Source organism: Drosophila santomea, chromosome X (genome assembly GCF_016746245.2).
Source record: "Drosophila santomea strain STO CAGO 1482 chromosome X, Prin_Dsan_1.1, whole genome shotgun sequence".
Taxonomy (NCBI): Eukaryota; Metazoa; Arthropoda; class Insecta; order Diptera; family Drosophilidae; genus Drosophila; species Drosophila santomea.
Window position 1 is genome coordinate 19,790,454 of NC_053021.2, and position 17,603 is coordinate 19,808,056.

At 44.4% G+C, this 17,603-nt stretch overlaps 3 protein-coding genes across 3 annotated transcripts; 1 reads left to right on the top strand and 2 right to left on the bottom strand.

Annotated features, from left to right (window-relative positions):
• Nucleotides 1–1,360: 1,360 nt before the first annotated feature.
• LOC120456079 lies at nucleotides 1,361–2,115 on the bottom strand. The gene is made up of 2 exons (XM_039642670.1): nucleotides 1,806–2,115; nucleotides 1,361–1,749 (listed from the first exon to the last, which is right to left on the bottom strand). Exons 1-2 carry the CDS (start codon nucleotides 2,024–2,026, stop codon nucleotides 1,548–1,550), a joined length of 423 nt encoding a protein of 140 aa, XP_039498604.1. The 5' UTR covers nucleotides 2,027–2,115; the 3' UTR covers nucleotides 1,361–1,547.
• A 6,308-nt stretch (nucleotides 2,116–8,423) lies between these two features.
• LOC120455716 (calcineurin subunit B-like) lies at nucleotides 8,424–8,939 on the top strand. Its single transcript, XM_039642131.1, has one exon. It carries the CDS (start codon nucleotides 8,424–8,426, stop codon nucleotides 8,937–8,939), a length of 516 nt encoding a protein of 171 aa, XP_039498065.1.
• Nucleotides 8,940–16,436: 7,497 nt separating this feature from the next.
• LOC120455794 lies at nucleotides 16,437–17,236 on the bottom strand. Its single transcript, XM_039642251.2, has one exon. The coding sequence runs from the start codon at nucleotides 17,091–17,093 to the stop codon at nucleotides 16,521–16,523; it is 573 nt and encodes a 190-aa protein (XP_039498185.1). The 5' UTR covers nucleotides 17,094–17,236; the 3' UTR covers nucleotides 16,437–16,520.
• Between the last annotated feature and the right edge of the window lie 367 nt (nucleotides 17,237–17,603).

Sequence of the window (17,603 nt, forward strand, 5' to 3'; positions counted from 1 at the left end):
TCTACCGCTAAGTCAAGAAATTAGAGCAACCACAACTTGGTATTTCTTTGAGTAACGGGTATTTTGTAGCCGACTTAAGAGTACTTTCTTGTATTTTTTATTTAAGTTAATAAAATAACCAATAACCTTCCCATCGAATTTGAAGCAGTTTTCATACCCTATGCTCTAAATGTTTGTATGTATTATTCTTGCCCATAATGTTGGTAGGCATTTTAGGTCATTAAGTAACTTAGAGTTTTTTATTTAAATTTTAGCTACTTATAAAAAAACTAATAAAGATAGTTCATAGACAAAAGAGGCAAATGATATTAATATGATATATAAATATTCAATCAAAACCAATACCCAATCACATTTTCACGACCTCAGATCAAGGCAAAAGTGCGTGTGATAAAGTTAAAACTAGCCTAATGTAATTAACTTGTAACTTGAAACCTGTCAGTCATAATTAATCAACCCAAAATCCGTTATCAAAAATATGCAATCCGAAAATGTTTATGTATACATTCGGGGACACGCAATAAAGAACTCGCATTCCGTGCTTTTTATGAATATGTAAGTATGTAAGTGCCTCATGGCCCCTTTTCATCTGCCTTTTGCTGTTTGCATTAAAGTTACGCATTTTACCTTCGCTCCCCCCCGACTTTTCCCCCCGCCATCCACGTAAAAGTGTACAATAAACGCGGATTTCTCCGCCAATATTTGTCGGCAATCATTTTTGCCCGCTGTCGGCACTTCCCCAGCCTTCTGTCTGTCTGCTCGTCTGCCTGGCTGTTTGACTGTTTGACTGTTTGGCTGTTTGGATGTTTGGCAGTTTGGCAGTCTGGCAGTCTGGCTCCCACAATCCAGCAACCACCTCCGACCGATTTCTCTGAGGGGCTGTCTGGGCTTGTCTGTCCTTTTCAGCCAGGCCAGAGCAATAAAACCCTCCATTGGCAGCAACCTTCATACCAACACCAACGCATTGCCAGTCGATTAACACTCACACAGTTTCACACATATTTTCAGTCCTATATACCCTGTAGTTCCATTTTCCAAAGGTTTCTTATTGAAATGCCGATACTAAAAAATGTATGTTGAATTTATTGATTCATTATAATTATTATAAAGTAATAACAAAAGCATAAAGACAAGCACATTTACATATATTTTGCGCAATAAATAAGATTGTAATGAACTTAAAAATGTGCCTTTGCTTTAATTTCACTTTATGTTTTATTATTATTAAAACCCTATCAATCCCTACCATCCTATCCATCTAACCAAATTGTTATTAAACCCTATCAATCCCTACCAACCTATCCATCTAACCAAATTGCATTTCTCTGTTCTACTTGTCTTGAACATCCCATTTAACATATTTTATTTTTATATTTTATTCATTTATTCATACGATGAGCGGCAGGTGATATTAAGTACAAAAATTAATTAAATGTAACAAAACAAATAATTGTACATCAATGTCCTGCATCCTTCGAAGAGTAAATGTAGCGGTATTGATTCACCGCATCGCCACAAAGTGGCCAATACGAGTCTGAAGACTGCAGCTAAAATGTATGTACTCCAGCAATTGGAGAACATGGGCTCGGGCTTCCTTTTCGTTTACGCCCTTTCCTGGTCGCCACGGTGGGCGGATTGGGATTCTCTTCCTTAGCAAGCGGATCCCCAAATGGATTTTTCCCTGCCTGATTCTCTGGTACCGCAGTTAGATTCTTCTCGGTAGGAACTCGCTGCTTCAAGCCCAGCATGCTGATTAAATCATCATCTTTAATGCGGGACTCTCACCACTAATCATTTGAACTCACCCGAAATGCAAGCTAATATCGTACTGTTCGGACGTCATGGGTCCGGAGATATCCGTCTGGGTAGACTGATCCACCATATTCGATGGCGAGACCTGCATCTCTGTAGACTCCACATTGGAGCCACGCGGCTGCTGAGGCTGCTCCTGCATGAGGAACTCGTATTGGAAAGAGGAACGCGTTGCGTTGATTCCAGGTAGATTTGCCTTAGACTTGTTCGACATATCGAAGTTCAGTTGATATCAGTGGAATGACTAGGGTTTTTTCAGTTCGGACTATGATCTCTCCTGTTCGGGTTCTAGATGTGAACTGAATTTCCTCGCAATTTTTCCTTAAAAGCAAATGTCAAAAATAGGCAATGCCAACTCGATTAAAAATTAAAGGTGTGCTTTTAATGTGGCCTACTTTGCCAGATTATTTGGGTACACTAGCACTATGGGAAAGTTGACCCCTTTTTCTGGCCAAAACTTATTTTCTGAAAGTCGGAATATTACAATAATATATGATAATATATTATATATTCAATAATATATATTATGAATACGCATTCATAATTGACCAGTCTTTAGTGCTGCATACCAGAAATTTTAATAGATGGCGCCACAACAAAGAAATCAGCTGTTAAAAACAGCTGTTGCGCGTACACAAAATAACAATCCGCAACATTCAGTTTTTCTTTCGTTACAAAAGTTCTAATATCTTTGGAACCAAAGCGTTAATTTCCATTCTGTAAAATCTATTTTAATCAGTGGGTCTTCTATTGGGCGTTTGCAACATTTAATAAAAAAAAAACTAGTGTTGTCCCAGTAATTTAGTAAAAATATTAGTTGCTTTACAAAAGTATTTTTTTCTATAATGCCTAACTTTAAAGTGATTGCAGCAGATTGCATCAATGAAATATACCTCATGTTGTAGCTTATTTAATTCTTGTTCAGATTATTGAAACTTTAAAAACCACTTTTACCGATTTTGGGAGAAATTATAGATTTTAGGACTTAACCCTACTTTTTCAAATTCAGAGTAATCTCATGCTAAACGGGAGTTAAACAAGGCGGTTGCTGAGTTGTTTTGTTATTTTAATTAGTACTATTGTTGTTAAGTTCTGTAAAATAATTTAGTATATAAACACTATCACGAAATCAGTTGTTTTTGCTGAGATTAAAAAAAGCATACAAAACTAGAGAAAGCCTTTACGAAAATTAATAATATATATATAAGGGACGGTGCCACGCCCCTCGTTTTTGGGGTACGTATAAATATGTTCTTGTATAAATTAATGCAAAAAAAAAAAATTAAATATCTTTCTTCGTTCTGGAGTTATTAATTACAAAAAATAGAAAGGGCGGTGCCACGCCCACAATTTTTGGTATCATTAAAGATATGGACTAGTGTAACCCCATACAAAAAACACCAATTGAATATCTCTCCCCGTTCTGGAGTTATTAATTTAGGCCAGAAAAAGTGGTCAAATTTCCCATAGTGCACACTTGGGAAAGTGACGAGGCAACCCTTCTATAATTGTAACATAAATTGATCAAAGGCAACCAGTTTCCAAGATAATATAATATAATATATTAATATATATTAAGAATATAATAAGAAAAAAGAATATATATTAAGAAAAAATAATAGCTGATAAATAGTTGAAGTTCTCGAAAATTCGATATACATAATAACCTGAAAAGAGTAGTAATTTAATGAGTCTAAGGGAATGTGTAAAATACCAGACTTTTCCTTTTGGCGCATTAAATGGTTTTATTTCGTGTATTTTATTGTTACTACTACTAAATAGATTGCGCAAGGGCATACACATCATAAAGCCATTAAGTTTCACTTGTCACTAAAAATTTATGGATTCGTAAATTGCATTTCCAAAGTTTTTTTTTAAGTGCCATCATTTAGAGCGCCATCTTATGGACTAAAATTTTAATGCATTCTGGGAGGAATTTGAGAGAAAAGAACACACAAAAAATGCCTTAAAGTAGGAAATCAGAATAGTGCAACCAATAGTGCAACCAACGCAGCCAATGAACTTAAAGGCTCAAGTGGCCCGCAGTTGGCCTGCTTTTTGAAAGAGACACCGAAAAGGGCCAATAAAGCAGCCGGTTCTGGTCGGACATATAAAGATTCCAGCTATATCTGGGCAACTTTTTTTGTTTTGAACCCGCTTTGGAATCGGCGACCACAATGGAGCAAAGGCGTAGGCAATGCCCAGGGGAAAGCCCTAAATACCAAATCGCCAGGTGGCAGTCACTCCTCAGCCCTCCCGTCTTTTTTTGGCCAGTTGCCTGTGGGTCTATGGGTGACCTCTTCTGTTCTCCCTTCTATTTGGAGCGGCGTTTGTTCCAAACAATTTGAGATGCGAGCCACCCAAAACACCTGGAAAACAGCGGAACCGCCTGAAACACCCACCCACATCCACACCCGCACTCACACCCACAGTTCACTCACTTACTTATTCATTTGCACTCAATCCGACCCGCGCCCCCAGCTTTCCGCCCCCATGCTCATTCTCATCCGTTAATTGCCGTTTGTCTGTTGATTCTACTTGCTAATTTCTGTTGTCCATTGGATCCGCTGGGTGTACAAGGACGATTCTGTAAAGGATGGGGACGCGGAACGAGGGACAAGGGATGTGGGATGTGCTACCAGCCGCTGGGCACCTTTAGCAAGGATCAGCGGGTGATTCCCACACGTGTTCCGATGAAAATGGGAATGTAGTTCTGGATATGGGTAGGGGGATTCCACTTCCGAGGAAAGCAGGCGGCCAAAGGTGTTGTGTTGTGTTGTTGTGGTGTCCTTTGCCGCGCTGCTTTTGTGTGGAAAGCGACAAAAGAAAGCCACTGGCAGTAGTGCCGAAAAGAATTGTAATTCAAAATATAATCTTCACCTGTAAATATTAGTTTAATTTATATTCGTAGTTCAAACTCCAAACAAAGCCCAATCTTTTCCCAAAAAAAATGTGCATATGTGGCATAGGAGTAACTGCACTTTTTTTGCATAGTATTTATTGGAAATAATTTTCTCAGTATTTCTTTAATTCTACTCCTTTTTCCTTTAATCGCAATCAACTTTGTCCAGGCCTTTTGTTAACATATTCTGCTTTACAATTTATCCTTATTTGTTAAATCATTTCTCCCAGTGCAGCAAACGGCGTTGCGAACGGGAAACACGGGACAGGCACAAAGGCAGAAAACTGGGGGGCATCCAGCGATATTATGAGTGTAGGATTGCTGCCTGCCTCGAAATCCGCTTGATTCCTTGCTCGCTGCCGCTCCGATTGCAATTAATTCTGGGTATTCGCATCACGTTCCGGATCCCATCACCAAACAATTTCATCCGTATTAAATGCAATGATGAAAGTGAAAACGCAATCTGCGTTCATCCAATACGAATACCCCGTCCCTATTCCATTCCCATTTAATTCAGCCATCCAGTCGAGACGATACTCGACCGAAATCGAACCTGGAATGCCCTGGAAAAAAAGCCGTCTGTTCCTTTGCAGAATTACGGTGGTGACACGAGTCCCCTTTACACAAAATTAAATCAACAAACAAGACCAGCTTCAATGACTAGTTAGTATATATGTATATTGTTAATCAGGATCACTGGCGGGTCTAGCCGTGTCCTTACGTTTGTCCGTAAGTATGTCCGTACGCTTGTCCGTACTTTTGTCCGTACGTTTGTCCATACGCTTGTCCGTACTTTTGTCCGTACTTTTGTCCGTACGTTTGTCCATACGTTTGTCCGTACGCTTGTCCGTACGTTTGTCCGTACTTTTGTCCGTACGTTTGTCCATACGTTTGTCCGTACGTTTGTCCATACGTTTGTCCGTACGTTTGTCCATACGTTTGTCCGTACGTTTGTCCATACGTTTGTCCGTACGTTTGTCCGTACGTTTGTTCGTACGTTTGTCCGTACGTTTGTTCGTACGTTTGTCCGTCTGCCTGTGTGAATGTCGAGATCTCTTGAAACTTAAGATTAAGCATACAGTTTCTAATAGCGTAGAAGATTGCCACGCCCAGCTATTAATCGAGCTGATTTCACTGACGCCTAAGCAGCGCAAGTTTGTTTTGAAGGCAAATCTCGATTAATAATGTCAAAGACACGTGAACAATAGAAAAAGCTGGCGCTAGGTGGCGCTCGTGTGCAATGGTATAAACTTTTGCTTTCCTACTTGCATATCTCAGTCTGCCTCACACTCCCGTTAGCTGAGTAAGAGGTATCTGATAGCCGGGGACCTCGACTAGTGTTCCCATTTTTATTTCTGAAATATCTTTATAATAACTATAAAAAACAGAAGTCTTGGAATGTCTTAAGAATTTTCATTGGAGAATATATCCTATAAAATATGTGCAATGTTTTCCCAAAACATCTAGCTCTTCTTAGTAATCTATAACTTTTTTCATAATAAATAATTGGTATATTTATTTTGATTTGATCATCCCTGAATCTTGAACTCCGCGTACCAACACTTTTGTTCCATTTCTGGTCACCATTGGGTATGTAAATGTACTATTGTTATTCCCAGTCTGCGACATTATTTTCGGTTTTCGAACAATGTTGCTGGCATTGAAGTACAACAGCAGGACGCCTCTTTTATCTCAGTCTGCGTTCCATTAGGATATTTGCCATGAGTCCTGTGGCGACGACGACCGAATTCTTTTCTCCGGCCCTTACAACCATCAAATGAAGACGATTTAATTTCATTAATTTGCACACACACACACACACAAAGGGCGGAGGGAGGCGGGGGTGGGCGTGGCGCAGGATCTTCACACCTCCAGCGGGAGCCCACTGATGCCACTGATGGGCAGGACTTTGGCCACTTTTGTCGCCTGCCGTGCCACCTGGCCACCTTGCCACCCCCTCCTGCCAAATGCCTTTCATCCGCAAAAATGTTCTCTTAATTTTTGTAATTTGTTGTCTTGCTGTGAGCATTGTGGATACTGCGAGTGTGCAGGTGGAGGCGGATTTGGTTGTGGTTGTGGATGTGGGTGTGGATTGGGTGGGGGAGAACACCAGGCAACCGGCACCAGGCACCAGGCATCGGAGTAATGGTTTTAATATCAGCTATCAGGACATCAGCCCCCGTTTGTGGTCTCTTCAATGCGTCGCAATGAGATTTGCATATTGTGGCAGTGATGGCAGCACTAGAAGGAGGAGGAGCAGTTCAGTGGCCCCCCGGATGACGATGGAAAAATCCCACTCTGCTCGGATTCGGGCAATGACTGGCCACAAAATAAGCAAGCAACAAAATCAAAACGAAACGAAACGAAACGATACCCCAAAAAAATCAAACGTATGCCAAGCGAAGGAAATAAAAACCTGAGGGCAAAGTTACCTTTTGCATGGCAGTAGCATTTAGTGGCGGAAAGTATCAAGGATTACTAGCATACCCAGTGTGACGTAATAAAATAAAATTTTCAAACTACCAGGTTAATAAAATATTACTTTTGTTTTCGGAAATCGCAAACGGTTTTGGATAGTATTTGTTAGGTTAACATATACGAACAAGCTTTGGCTCTGCAATTGTAAAATTCTTAATTTGTATGTTACTCAAATGGAATCGTTGGGGATTAGTTTGGATGAATCCATCTAATCCGAGGTACAGGGTATCAAAAGTGCCACCTGCGCATATGATGCCATGGGTGGGGTGAGCAATTGCTGGTGGTGGAAGGGGTGAACTGGGGGTTGAGCTGGGGGTTGTGCTGGGGGTTGAGCTGAAAAGTGGGGACCTCTTAGCTTAGCATGAAAGCCCGTCAAAATATTGCCTACGAAATTAATTTTGACACATGCCACAATGAGTGAAGGCTGTGTCCAGAACATCCATATCCATATCCACAGCTACAGCTAAAGCCACATCCTCATCTATGTACTTCCACATACTCATCCACATCCGTAGCCACATCCGTAGCCACATCCATGTACCCATCTACATCCCCATCCCCATCCACTTCCGTATCCAGATCCGGATCAGCGGTAAGTGGCACGCGGGTGTGTTATGTGTTATCATTCCGCCGGGGACGAGGAGGTACTCCACCCCATGCATCCTTATCATGGCCTCGTGTGACTTGGCTCAACGCCATTAGTTGGTAGGCTGTCAAACGGAAAGCCCACGGCCAAACAGAATGTTAATTAATATTATAACACTTTTGTACTCGTTTTGGTTATTTATTTGGGCTGTCAAGGCTGGCAGAAATCCATAAACACATTCCAAGTGCTTGTACATATTTTGCCTTGTATATTTCTGCCATTAGAAAATGTCATGCGGCTGTCGTTTGAAAAACTCAGAGGCTTCCAAGTTAAAAATGGCAACCAGGAATTTTTAACAATAATGTATAATATTCAATTATTCCACTTTAAGTAGCGCACAAAGTGAATTCTAAAATATTTAGAGCAAGTGCGCTCATGAGGCTGTGTCCAGCAGTCCAAAGGACTCGTGACCTTGAGTGATTACATTTCAGATCGAGCATGGCCATTCTCTACCGATCGTGTCAGGCATACACAATCACGCTCCCCAGACGGACACACCACACCCACATACACGAGCGAGGAGCAGCAAATAGTATACCCACGTGACTGTATATCTATATATTTTTTTCAAGGATCAAGGAATCGATGGGAACAACTGCATCACGCCACCTGAGCGCCGAGGAGCTGCGCGATATCCAGCACGATACGGGTTTCTCACTGGCGCGGATCGACTACCTCTATGGCCACTACCAGGCCCTGGATCGCGACTCCAAAGATCAAGTGCTGCGCAGTGAACTGCTGCGAGTGCCGCCGGTGGCGGCGCATCCACTGGCGGAGCACATGGTGGACACCATGCTGTTTCCGTCGCTCGGCTTCCGGCACTTTGTGCGCGGCCTGGCCAACTTCCGGCGCAGCGAGCCGCTCGACCGGAAGCTGGCCTCCACGCTCCGCCTCTTCGACGAGGATGGCGACGGGCTGCTCAGCGCCGAGCAGGGCCACGCCCTGCTGGCCCGCCTACCGGCGACGCGACGCGAAATGCGCGCCATGCGCTGGCGCCTCAATCAGGTGCTGGCCGAGAAGGAGCTGCTGGACTCCGAGGACGTTGCCCACATCACCAGGGGTCTGGACCTGGAGCAGAGTCTCTCGCTGCGATTCCTCTGACGCCGCACCTGTGCGGTTGTGCACACCGCCATCACACACACTCCGTTCTTCTCACACACACAGGCGCACGCATACACACACACACAGGCGCACATGCCCACACACACCCACACACACACACACATCCACACACCGTTAGTGAATTGCATATCCTTTCGACGCGTCGACGACGCTCGCATAACATCACGTTGCGAAACTTTTCACATAAACGCAAAAGTTAAGTCATTCCTGAAAATTGTTTCTTGAATTTACTCGCGCACTTGCGCCGCTTCTTTGGGTGGGCGGCTATGTCGTTGTCGGGGGCGTGGCAAGTCTGGGAATATGAGCACTCCTCCTCAATGGCACTTGAGCTCGTTCTCATGCCAGTCATGACTTTTGTGTCCTTAACCAGGCATCATACACTCACACACACAAGCCCCGCCTGCGTTGCTTACACTCGCAGAAAATGTAGGTACCATTCGCTGCTCAAAGGAATCGAGAAATTTGCGTTCGAAACTATATCTTTTACAGTGAAAGTCAGTGCAAATAATTGCGAGATCTTGAAATATTTAAAATTGATCAAGTTGCGTGGGAGAAATACTTCAGATCATTTTTGCTGGCTTATAAAAAAAGTTAGTAACATATTATTTATCTTTTATTGTATTGTATATTATATTGTATTATCTTTATTGTAAATAAGTATCATATTTCATGTGTTATATATTTTAAAAAAGGAGGGATCTAGTCTCTCTGCATATGTTATGTTATATATGTATATAACGGGTGTTTTTTTTAGAGGTATAGAACTTTAAGTTGGCATTACTGTTCAAGATGGCGACCGATTTAACAGCTGTCAAGTGATTTATTCTCAGTTTGGTTTGGCAATTCGTCATGCGTGCTTACAAAATCCAACTCGTGCAAGAATTGAAACCAAACGATCATCAAGCAAGGCGTAGATTCGTCGAATGGGCCCAAAACGAGATTGCTGTTGTTCCCGATTTTTCATAAGCCTCCAAGATCTTGTGATTTAACACCGCTAGACTACTTTTTGTGGGGCTATGTAAAGTCATTGGTCTATGCGGATAAGCCACAAACGCTAAACCATTTGGAAGACAACATTCGCCGTGTTATTGCCGATATACGGCCAAATATGTTGGAAAAAGTCATTGCAAATTGGACGTCCAGATTGGACTACATCCGAGCCAGCCGTGGCGGTCATATGCCAGAAATCATATTTAAAATGTAATGCCACAAGATTATCTTTCATGTCAATAAAATTCATGTCAATCGAATAATCCATCGTTGTTTTATTGCAATTTAAAGTTCTATACCTCTAAAAAAAACACCCTATATAAGCAGCAAAGGGTATTAGTTAACCACATTCATCGCAACTTCACACCCGATTTCTGCGAGTGTGTGCTCCTGAACTAGACCATCTTCAAGCGATTCTATTTCACCTTTCCACGAGCCAAGTTCTGTTTAATCCGACATTTGCTCATTTGCTCTGGTTGAGGTCACCTGTTACGGTGCGGCACGTGTGTGTGCGTGTGTGTGTTTCTGTGTGTGCTTGTGTGCGCTTACGTGTGCGTGTGGGGTCACCACACCACTTCCTACGCTGTGAAGGAAGTTTTTGGTCGGGTCGGGCAACTCATTTAAGCATTCGGTGGGTCATCCATCACATTGAGTAATTGGCCCCGGCCCTGTTGTGCACAAGGCCAATCCAATGGATTGGCTCCTGACCCTGAAAAGTGGTTTTCCCGTCTGGTGCGACGTGGTTCCTTTCGCCACAAGATCGGATTCCAACTATTTTGTGCAGTGTGGAACCGTTCTTAAATTATGCATTCGTCATCTTTCAATCAACTGCAAGTCGCTTGAAAATGATTTGAGTTTCATTTTGAATTTTCCATGAAAGCTATTCAATTAATGGTTACTTTATTTTAGATTCGTATAGCTGGCGCAATGGCAGCTGGCGCACGCGGCGTATGCGTAATTTTCGGAGTCTCAGATGTGCGGCAATACGATAAGATATGATTGTATGTGGCTCCTGTCCTCGGATTCCACTTTATTCCCAGTCACTTCACACTCGCTCATAGATTTCCATTATGAAATTAGCCCGGATCAAGGACTTTCTGTGTGGACAAATCGCATTGTAGGGAAGTTTTTAGCTGGGATTTCGCGGAGATTTCGCGGGTGACAGCTGGCGAGGATTGGACTCCCGAAAAGTGTGAGCTGGCAGGTAGCAATGTGCAGCAGAGCTCCATCTCCATCTCCATCTCCATCCTATGTCCGTTTCACTTTGCTGGTTTTTGCGACTGATTGCATTTTTATCCCTTTTATACACAAAATCCATGAAATATGCACACTAACTCATGCGTATTTTATAATAATAAAAGCGCACGGTAAAGTGCCAAGCGGGCGGCTCCGGGAAGAGGGAAACAGCACCGCGGAACTGGCTGTCACTTGTCCGCTCTTCCCATTCCCCAATCCCCATTCCCCCGTATCCGGATCCCCATTCCACTGCCGCAGCCCTGCTCGATTGCAAAGACAATGGATGCAGGCGAGCGGAGCCGATGGGATTGGATCGGGACAGACAGCTGGCATCCACTGGGAAGCCAGACAGCTGGGACTACCCAGGAACACCCAGAAACACCCAGGAACACCCCGGAGCACCAACCCGGAGCTGCCGCCCCGTTGTAAATCTCTTCACATGTGCCCAGGTGGGCAACTTGTTAACGTTGCTCCGTAGCTGCTGCGCTTCATCCACCTGACACATGGCAAATCGGTTCATGGTTCTCCCGACCGCCGACGCCATCAGCATCCGTCGAGAATGTGGCGTGTGTAACAAGGTTAGCTTAGCGGCTTACCCGGTCAGGACATCCCCAGCTCCCCAACTCGCCGAGTCCTCCGCGTAAATATTTAAGGATGTGTTACCACCTATTTACCATCGTTTCTCCTTGGCAGCGGCAAGTGCCGCCTAAGCCATCCCATCCCATCCACTCAGAAGATCCGAGCAAAGGGCAAAATCGAGTGGAGTTGGGAGGGCAGAGAGCAAGTGCATCATGGGCGTGGAATGAATTTATTCACTTGTCAAGTGCAATTTCTGCTGCCTTGTTTCAAGACTAATTGCAGGCGCAGTTTTCATATCTTCATGGCTTTCGACACTTTAGTCATACTCCTACATTGATTTCTGACTTCGCGATAGATATGCATACTATATCCTGGTTGGCTTTGAGTTACCAGGTTTGGATCTGGTGATTTAGAGTTGTATATAACAGCAATGTTCGCCCCTTTTGGGGGCGCCTCTGCTCCTGGGGATGCAGTGCAGCTGCTGGCCCGGGTCTTTGATTGCCATGCCGATCAATCAAGACAGTGGCAATCAGTGATTGAGCCGATGGTTTGGACAACTGCGCCGCGGGCGTAATTCAATCCGGCTCCGCAGCTCTCGAAATCACCACTTGGTCCATCGTGCCAAATAATTTCGCTTACAATTTGCCATATTTTGTGTCACGATTTGTCTTCGTTGAAAGTTTTATGCATCGCGGTTGGCCTGGGATGGCAAAAATGGGTGTGGATGTGGGTGTGGATGTGGGTGTGGGTGTGGGTGTGGGTTAGTGTCAGGAAAGGAGTGCATGTGCAGGATTCTTTTGCTCCAGCACCGTATCCTTTGGCAGTCGCTCATCCTTTTTATGCTCCTGCAGCTGCTTAAACGTGTTTCAAATACGCAATTTCCTCCCACCCGATGAGAGCTGGCGTGAATTCCGTATGCGAATTTGCCATGTCGGAGTATCTGTAGTGGTGGCGAAGTAGCTCCTCGGAATACGAATTTTACATTTCTCGCGCTCCATTTTATTAGACATCATATAAACCTGTTATACCACTGTCGGCTCACATCCGCCAAAACCACTCAACCCAATCCGAAACCACTTTTGTGGTTACAATAATACTGGTGTCGCACAATGGCCATGTAAGTTAAATGAAAATTATTTCTCAAATATACTCGTATGCATATAACAAGCTTATGGCGTTTATAGACCACTTCTAAATGCAAATAGTTAAATGTTAAACGAGTTAGTTTTTAAAGCTAACATGCAATTTAGTTTGCTTTACTTTTCAGTAACCGCTTGATAGAAAAGGGTATCGAATAGAAAGCACTGCAACATAATTGCAGCCGCAAAACATAAATAGATTGCAACAAAATGCAACTATTCATGTGGCACCTCACCACACGGGGATCACAGATTCCTGGTGAGTTGAAGGAGCTGTCGTTGCTGGAGTCGCCTTCATTTGGATCATCGTCGGTGCTCAAGCATATTCATTATCTTGTCCAAGTGTTATCCTTCGTGCCCTTTGGCCCAGTGCCTGGACGAGAGGGGGAGGAGCAGCGGGGACAGGTTTCAGTGGCATGGAGAGCAGGAGGAGCAGGAGGAGCAGAGACAAGGACAGGGACAGGGACAGGAGTTGCGCAACTGTTGTTACTCCTCATGTTAACATGTGTTCAAATCGTTAAGGCGAGAACTTTGTGCAAAATTATTTGCTACAAAACACTCGATTCGTGTTTGCGCCTGGCTGCCTGGCTGCCTGGCTGCCTGCTTTCCCCGCTTTCTCCTCGTCCATCTGTATCGCTATCTCTATCGCTATATCTGTAGCCCCGTCTCGTTCTATATCCCTGGCATGTCCCTGTGTATCCTGGCTCACACACTTGGGCGCCAAACAACACAAACAACAGCTCATTGAGTTTTGGAAAAGTTGTTAACATGAACATTTGATGTCACAACATTGCATGCCCCTTCCGCCTCTCTCTTTGCCAAGTGTGCCAGTGTGTGTCCTTGGTGGCCCGGATGGCCTGGGTGTCCTAGGTGTCCTGGATGTCCTGGATGGGCGCATCCTTGAACGGTGACATAGAAGGCACCCCAAACGGGTCCGAATCAAGCGTATCCTTTTTTGCGCCAAAAGCACCAAAAATGCACAAAACCGTTACCACTTGCCTCTCCCTTCCCTTCCTCTCCCCTTCAAAAAGACCCCTTTCACTTTTGCAGAAAATCCCCCCACCCCCCCCCCCCCCCCCCCCCCCCCCTACTTTTTGGCCAGTAAAAGTGGCAGTAACAAAAACAAAAACAGCAACAGCACCCAAAAAACAAATACAAAAACGGCAGCAATGACAATGGCAAAAAGAGTAGAAACTGAAATAAAAACAGCGACAGGGAAAACAAAAAACTTTTACACTTAGCAGACTAAATTGTCTACAAATTTAGTTAATTTATGTTATTTATTTAGTTAGTTATCGCTTTTGCCTGTTGGATGTTTCCAGGGGGATGTTCAACTCGAAGTTCGGCTGCTGAATGGGAATCTGAAGGATACGGGTTGTGTGCTTTCCGGTGCAAAAGGTACTGAAGCCTAATCCTTAATGATCCTTTAATTGAGGCTAATTGGAAGTCGACACAAGGATTTCCTCAATTTTTCGACCAACAGTGCTTATCTGCATAGGTGTTTTATGTTAGGTTATTTATTTTTTAAAGTTTTATACTCCTCTATGAAGTATTAAACTCATGACGATGGCTTCGCACTCCGCAGACTGACGGACTGGACAGATTTTCCGTATCGTGGAGAGGACTCTTAGAATCGAAATCATAATCATAGGATCGGAGGAAAGGATTGAGATTTAAGGCAGAAAAACTTAACCAACATGCACATAACAACAAATTTCCCTGCATTATGATAATTCGAGAAACGTACTCCTTATTATTATCATACTATAAAAAGCCGCAAACTGCTATCAGGCCAAGCAATCGAAACTTTGCAGGGAAAATTGTTAAATAAAAAAGGGTTGGCGTGACAGATTTTGCACTTTGGGCACTTTGTGGTGATGCTGTGGACTACATGTACATAGATTATTACGTCGAAATTAATAGGAATACGCACTACAACTAAAACTATTACAAAATATTTGTTTTGAACCCAAAGCCTGAAATGAATATTCTTAACATACTTAATAATTTTTATTGTTGAAAATCGATCGTTTATATGTCAGTTGAAATAATCACTCGGAGAGTCTGAGTCATTTTTTCGTAACTTGTGCGAATTTTTGGCGGCTCCAATTTAATATTTACAAGATGATTTTTTCACCGCTGATCGCCTGCAGTGAAATGTGGTATTTTACTCGTTAAATTACCATTGTAATAGCAGAAGCAAAACCATCGTTTACACATTCATGCCAAAGTGCAACTTTTTTATGTTTTTTGTGGGAATATCATGCCTAAAGTCGCCAATTTGTCGTTGGCTATCGACAATATCTTGCATTATGCATAGAAAAGTGGTGCAAAATACTATTTCTTGGGAATGTAAAGCGGTGAAGATGTTTAGGTGTTTTGCGAACGCAAACTTAAAGTGGCACCCGCATTTCCTCCCTTGCAGTGCCCCCATTCTGTTGGCGACCCACGCGGCGTATGAGGAATGCGAAATTGCTCATACCGCCCGTGGTCCCGCATCTGAGCAACTGGGTGACAGTTGATTTGCCTGTCGGCAGTGGCAGGTTTTGAGTACGGAGCACTACGGGCGGCATTGCAGGCACTGCAATTACGGCGACTGGAGATTTTTCTAAGAAAACCGCAGAAGGCGACGACGGCGACTGTGGCGACTGTGGCGCCAGCATTCCAAAGTAAATTACAAACAAAAATGTTGCAACGAAAACGAAAACGGAAACGCACGCGGGACCCAAAAGCGGAAACCACAACAGCCAGCCAAAATGTAAACAAGGGCGCAGGGTTCTTGGGGGGAATTTCTTCCTTCTGGGGCGGAAAAACAAAGATCCAAAAAAAGGCGCAGGAAAAAATCAAATTGAAAATGAAATGCGAGGGGGAGGAGGTTCAAGAGCTTTGGCGGCCAAGCGACTGACGTCGTCTCTCAGTCTTTCAGACCTCCAGTCATCCAGTCATCCAGTCATCCAGTCCTGCAATCCGCCAGTCGCCAAGGAGCGAGCATACATCCCACCAGCACCGCCCCAAAGAATCGGGACAGACCACCCGGTTTCCGTGGCCTTGCCTTGCCTTGCTTATGCAATTTGGTATGTGTTTCCCAAGAAACCTTTGTTGCATTATTGCCGCAATTTGCTGAAGTGGTGACGTGAGAGCCATCAGAGTGCTGCGTCCACGAATATTGCCCCTTCTTTCCCCCTTTGCCCTTCTTCTATGCCCTCCTGAGTTCTGGATCCTTCGTGCTGAGTCCTTCGTCCGTCGTCTGTCGTCCTTCGGCCCTTGAACCGCGTCTTTTCCGCGCTGCCCCTTCAGCCAGACAGCGAACAAATAACAACGAGGTTCGCAATTTGAAGTCGCGCGAGTGAGAGGCCACTTATGCAGCTGCAGGACACCGAAGTTTGCATACCCTTGACACGGCGTTTAGACAACAGTAATATCCTTGATTAATAATGCTTGTGCCTCCCTCATCTGAAGACTTTACCCCAAAATACCCTATAAATGTCCATTCAAATGTTCGTGCTAGATGCTACAATGATTGGCACCACAATTGTAAGATTCTGATTCAGCTGAAGGTCATTGCAGTTGAATCCTGGCTTTATTTCGCGAAACTATCAATTCGGAGTCTAAGCAACTAGCCCTCGGTGAGTGTGTAGGTCATTAGGGCCATGATGCCAGCGTTTCCCAGAGTGCCCACCACATGGCCTAGACCCTCGTTGCAGCGATCGACCAGAGAGCTGCCGTATCTGGCGAGGAAGGCGGTTGCGGCGACGGCGTAGTAGAGATTCCTGCCGTCCTTGATGGCCAGATACAGTGTGGAGACGATGTTGCCCAGCAAGGCGAGATCCTTGAGCGTCTCCGTCGAACTGTCCCAGTCCTCGCCCAACTTGCCGATCATGTCGTAGAAGAGTGGGATCAGCGACAGGCCGTGCACCAGCGCCACTCCCGACTGATCGGATACCAGATAGAACTCGATGTTGGCCAGTGGCAGTGGGATGACCTCCAGTATGCTGGCCGAGATCATGAAGGTGCGTCCGCACTCGTCCGGCTCCTCGGTGTAGAAGCGCAGCAGGCCCAGCAGTCCGTGGACCAGGCTGAACGATGCCGCCAGGTAGGCGTATGGATGGTCCGCCGGGGTCAGCGAGTACATCGTGTAGACGCAGGCCGAGATCAGCAGCAGATTGACCAGAGCCCCCACCACATGCATCTTGTCTATCGATTCTATCACTGCGGTATCACGATATGCGAGTTCACTTAATTTGTGCCGAACACCAAAAACTGAAAACTGACAATTTGGAACGTTGCTAGTTTGAGACTGGGCTCTGGAAAGACTGAATCCTAGTGGCTCCCAGTGGCAGGGCTTTGAAAATCGAGTCCAGGCCAACTCAGTTTACTCCATATAAGCGTACTTGTTGTACCGAGTTCCCGAACCAAATGGCCACGCCAGTGCAGAGTATGTCCACAGGCACACAATCACCAGCTTATGGAATGCGGTTAAGTGGTTAACGTGGGCCACCTCAGATGCGGATTGAGGTCCCGCTTGAGTGGTCAGGGACATCGATCACAACACCTGAACGCAGTGTATAAATAACCAAGCTGGATTTTGATCCATACAAAGGACGCGAGTGGTTGTCCAAAATCCCGGGCGCCCTTTTCGGGGCTCCAGCGCTTCAATAAAACTGCAAAGTGCCAATTACAAAAATAACAAGTTAGCCCC

Coding starts and splice junctions, on each gene's coding strand:
- LOC120456079 (XM_039642670.1), bottom strand. CDS start 2,026: ATGTCGAACAAGTCTAAGGCAAATCTACCTGGAATCAACGCAACGCGT. Junction 1,750..1,805: donor GATATTAGCTTGCATTTCGG/GTGAGTTCAAAT, acceptor TGATTTAATCAG/CATGCTGGGCTTGAAGCAGC.
- LOC120455716 (XM_039642131.1), top strand. CDS start 8,424: ATGGGAACAACTGCATCACGCCACCTGAGCGCCGAGGAGCTGCGCGAT.
- LOC120455794 (XM_039642251.2), bottom strand. CDS start 17,093: ATGCATGTGGTGGGGGCTCTGGTCAATCTGCTGCTGATCTCGGCCTGC.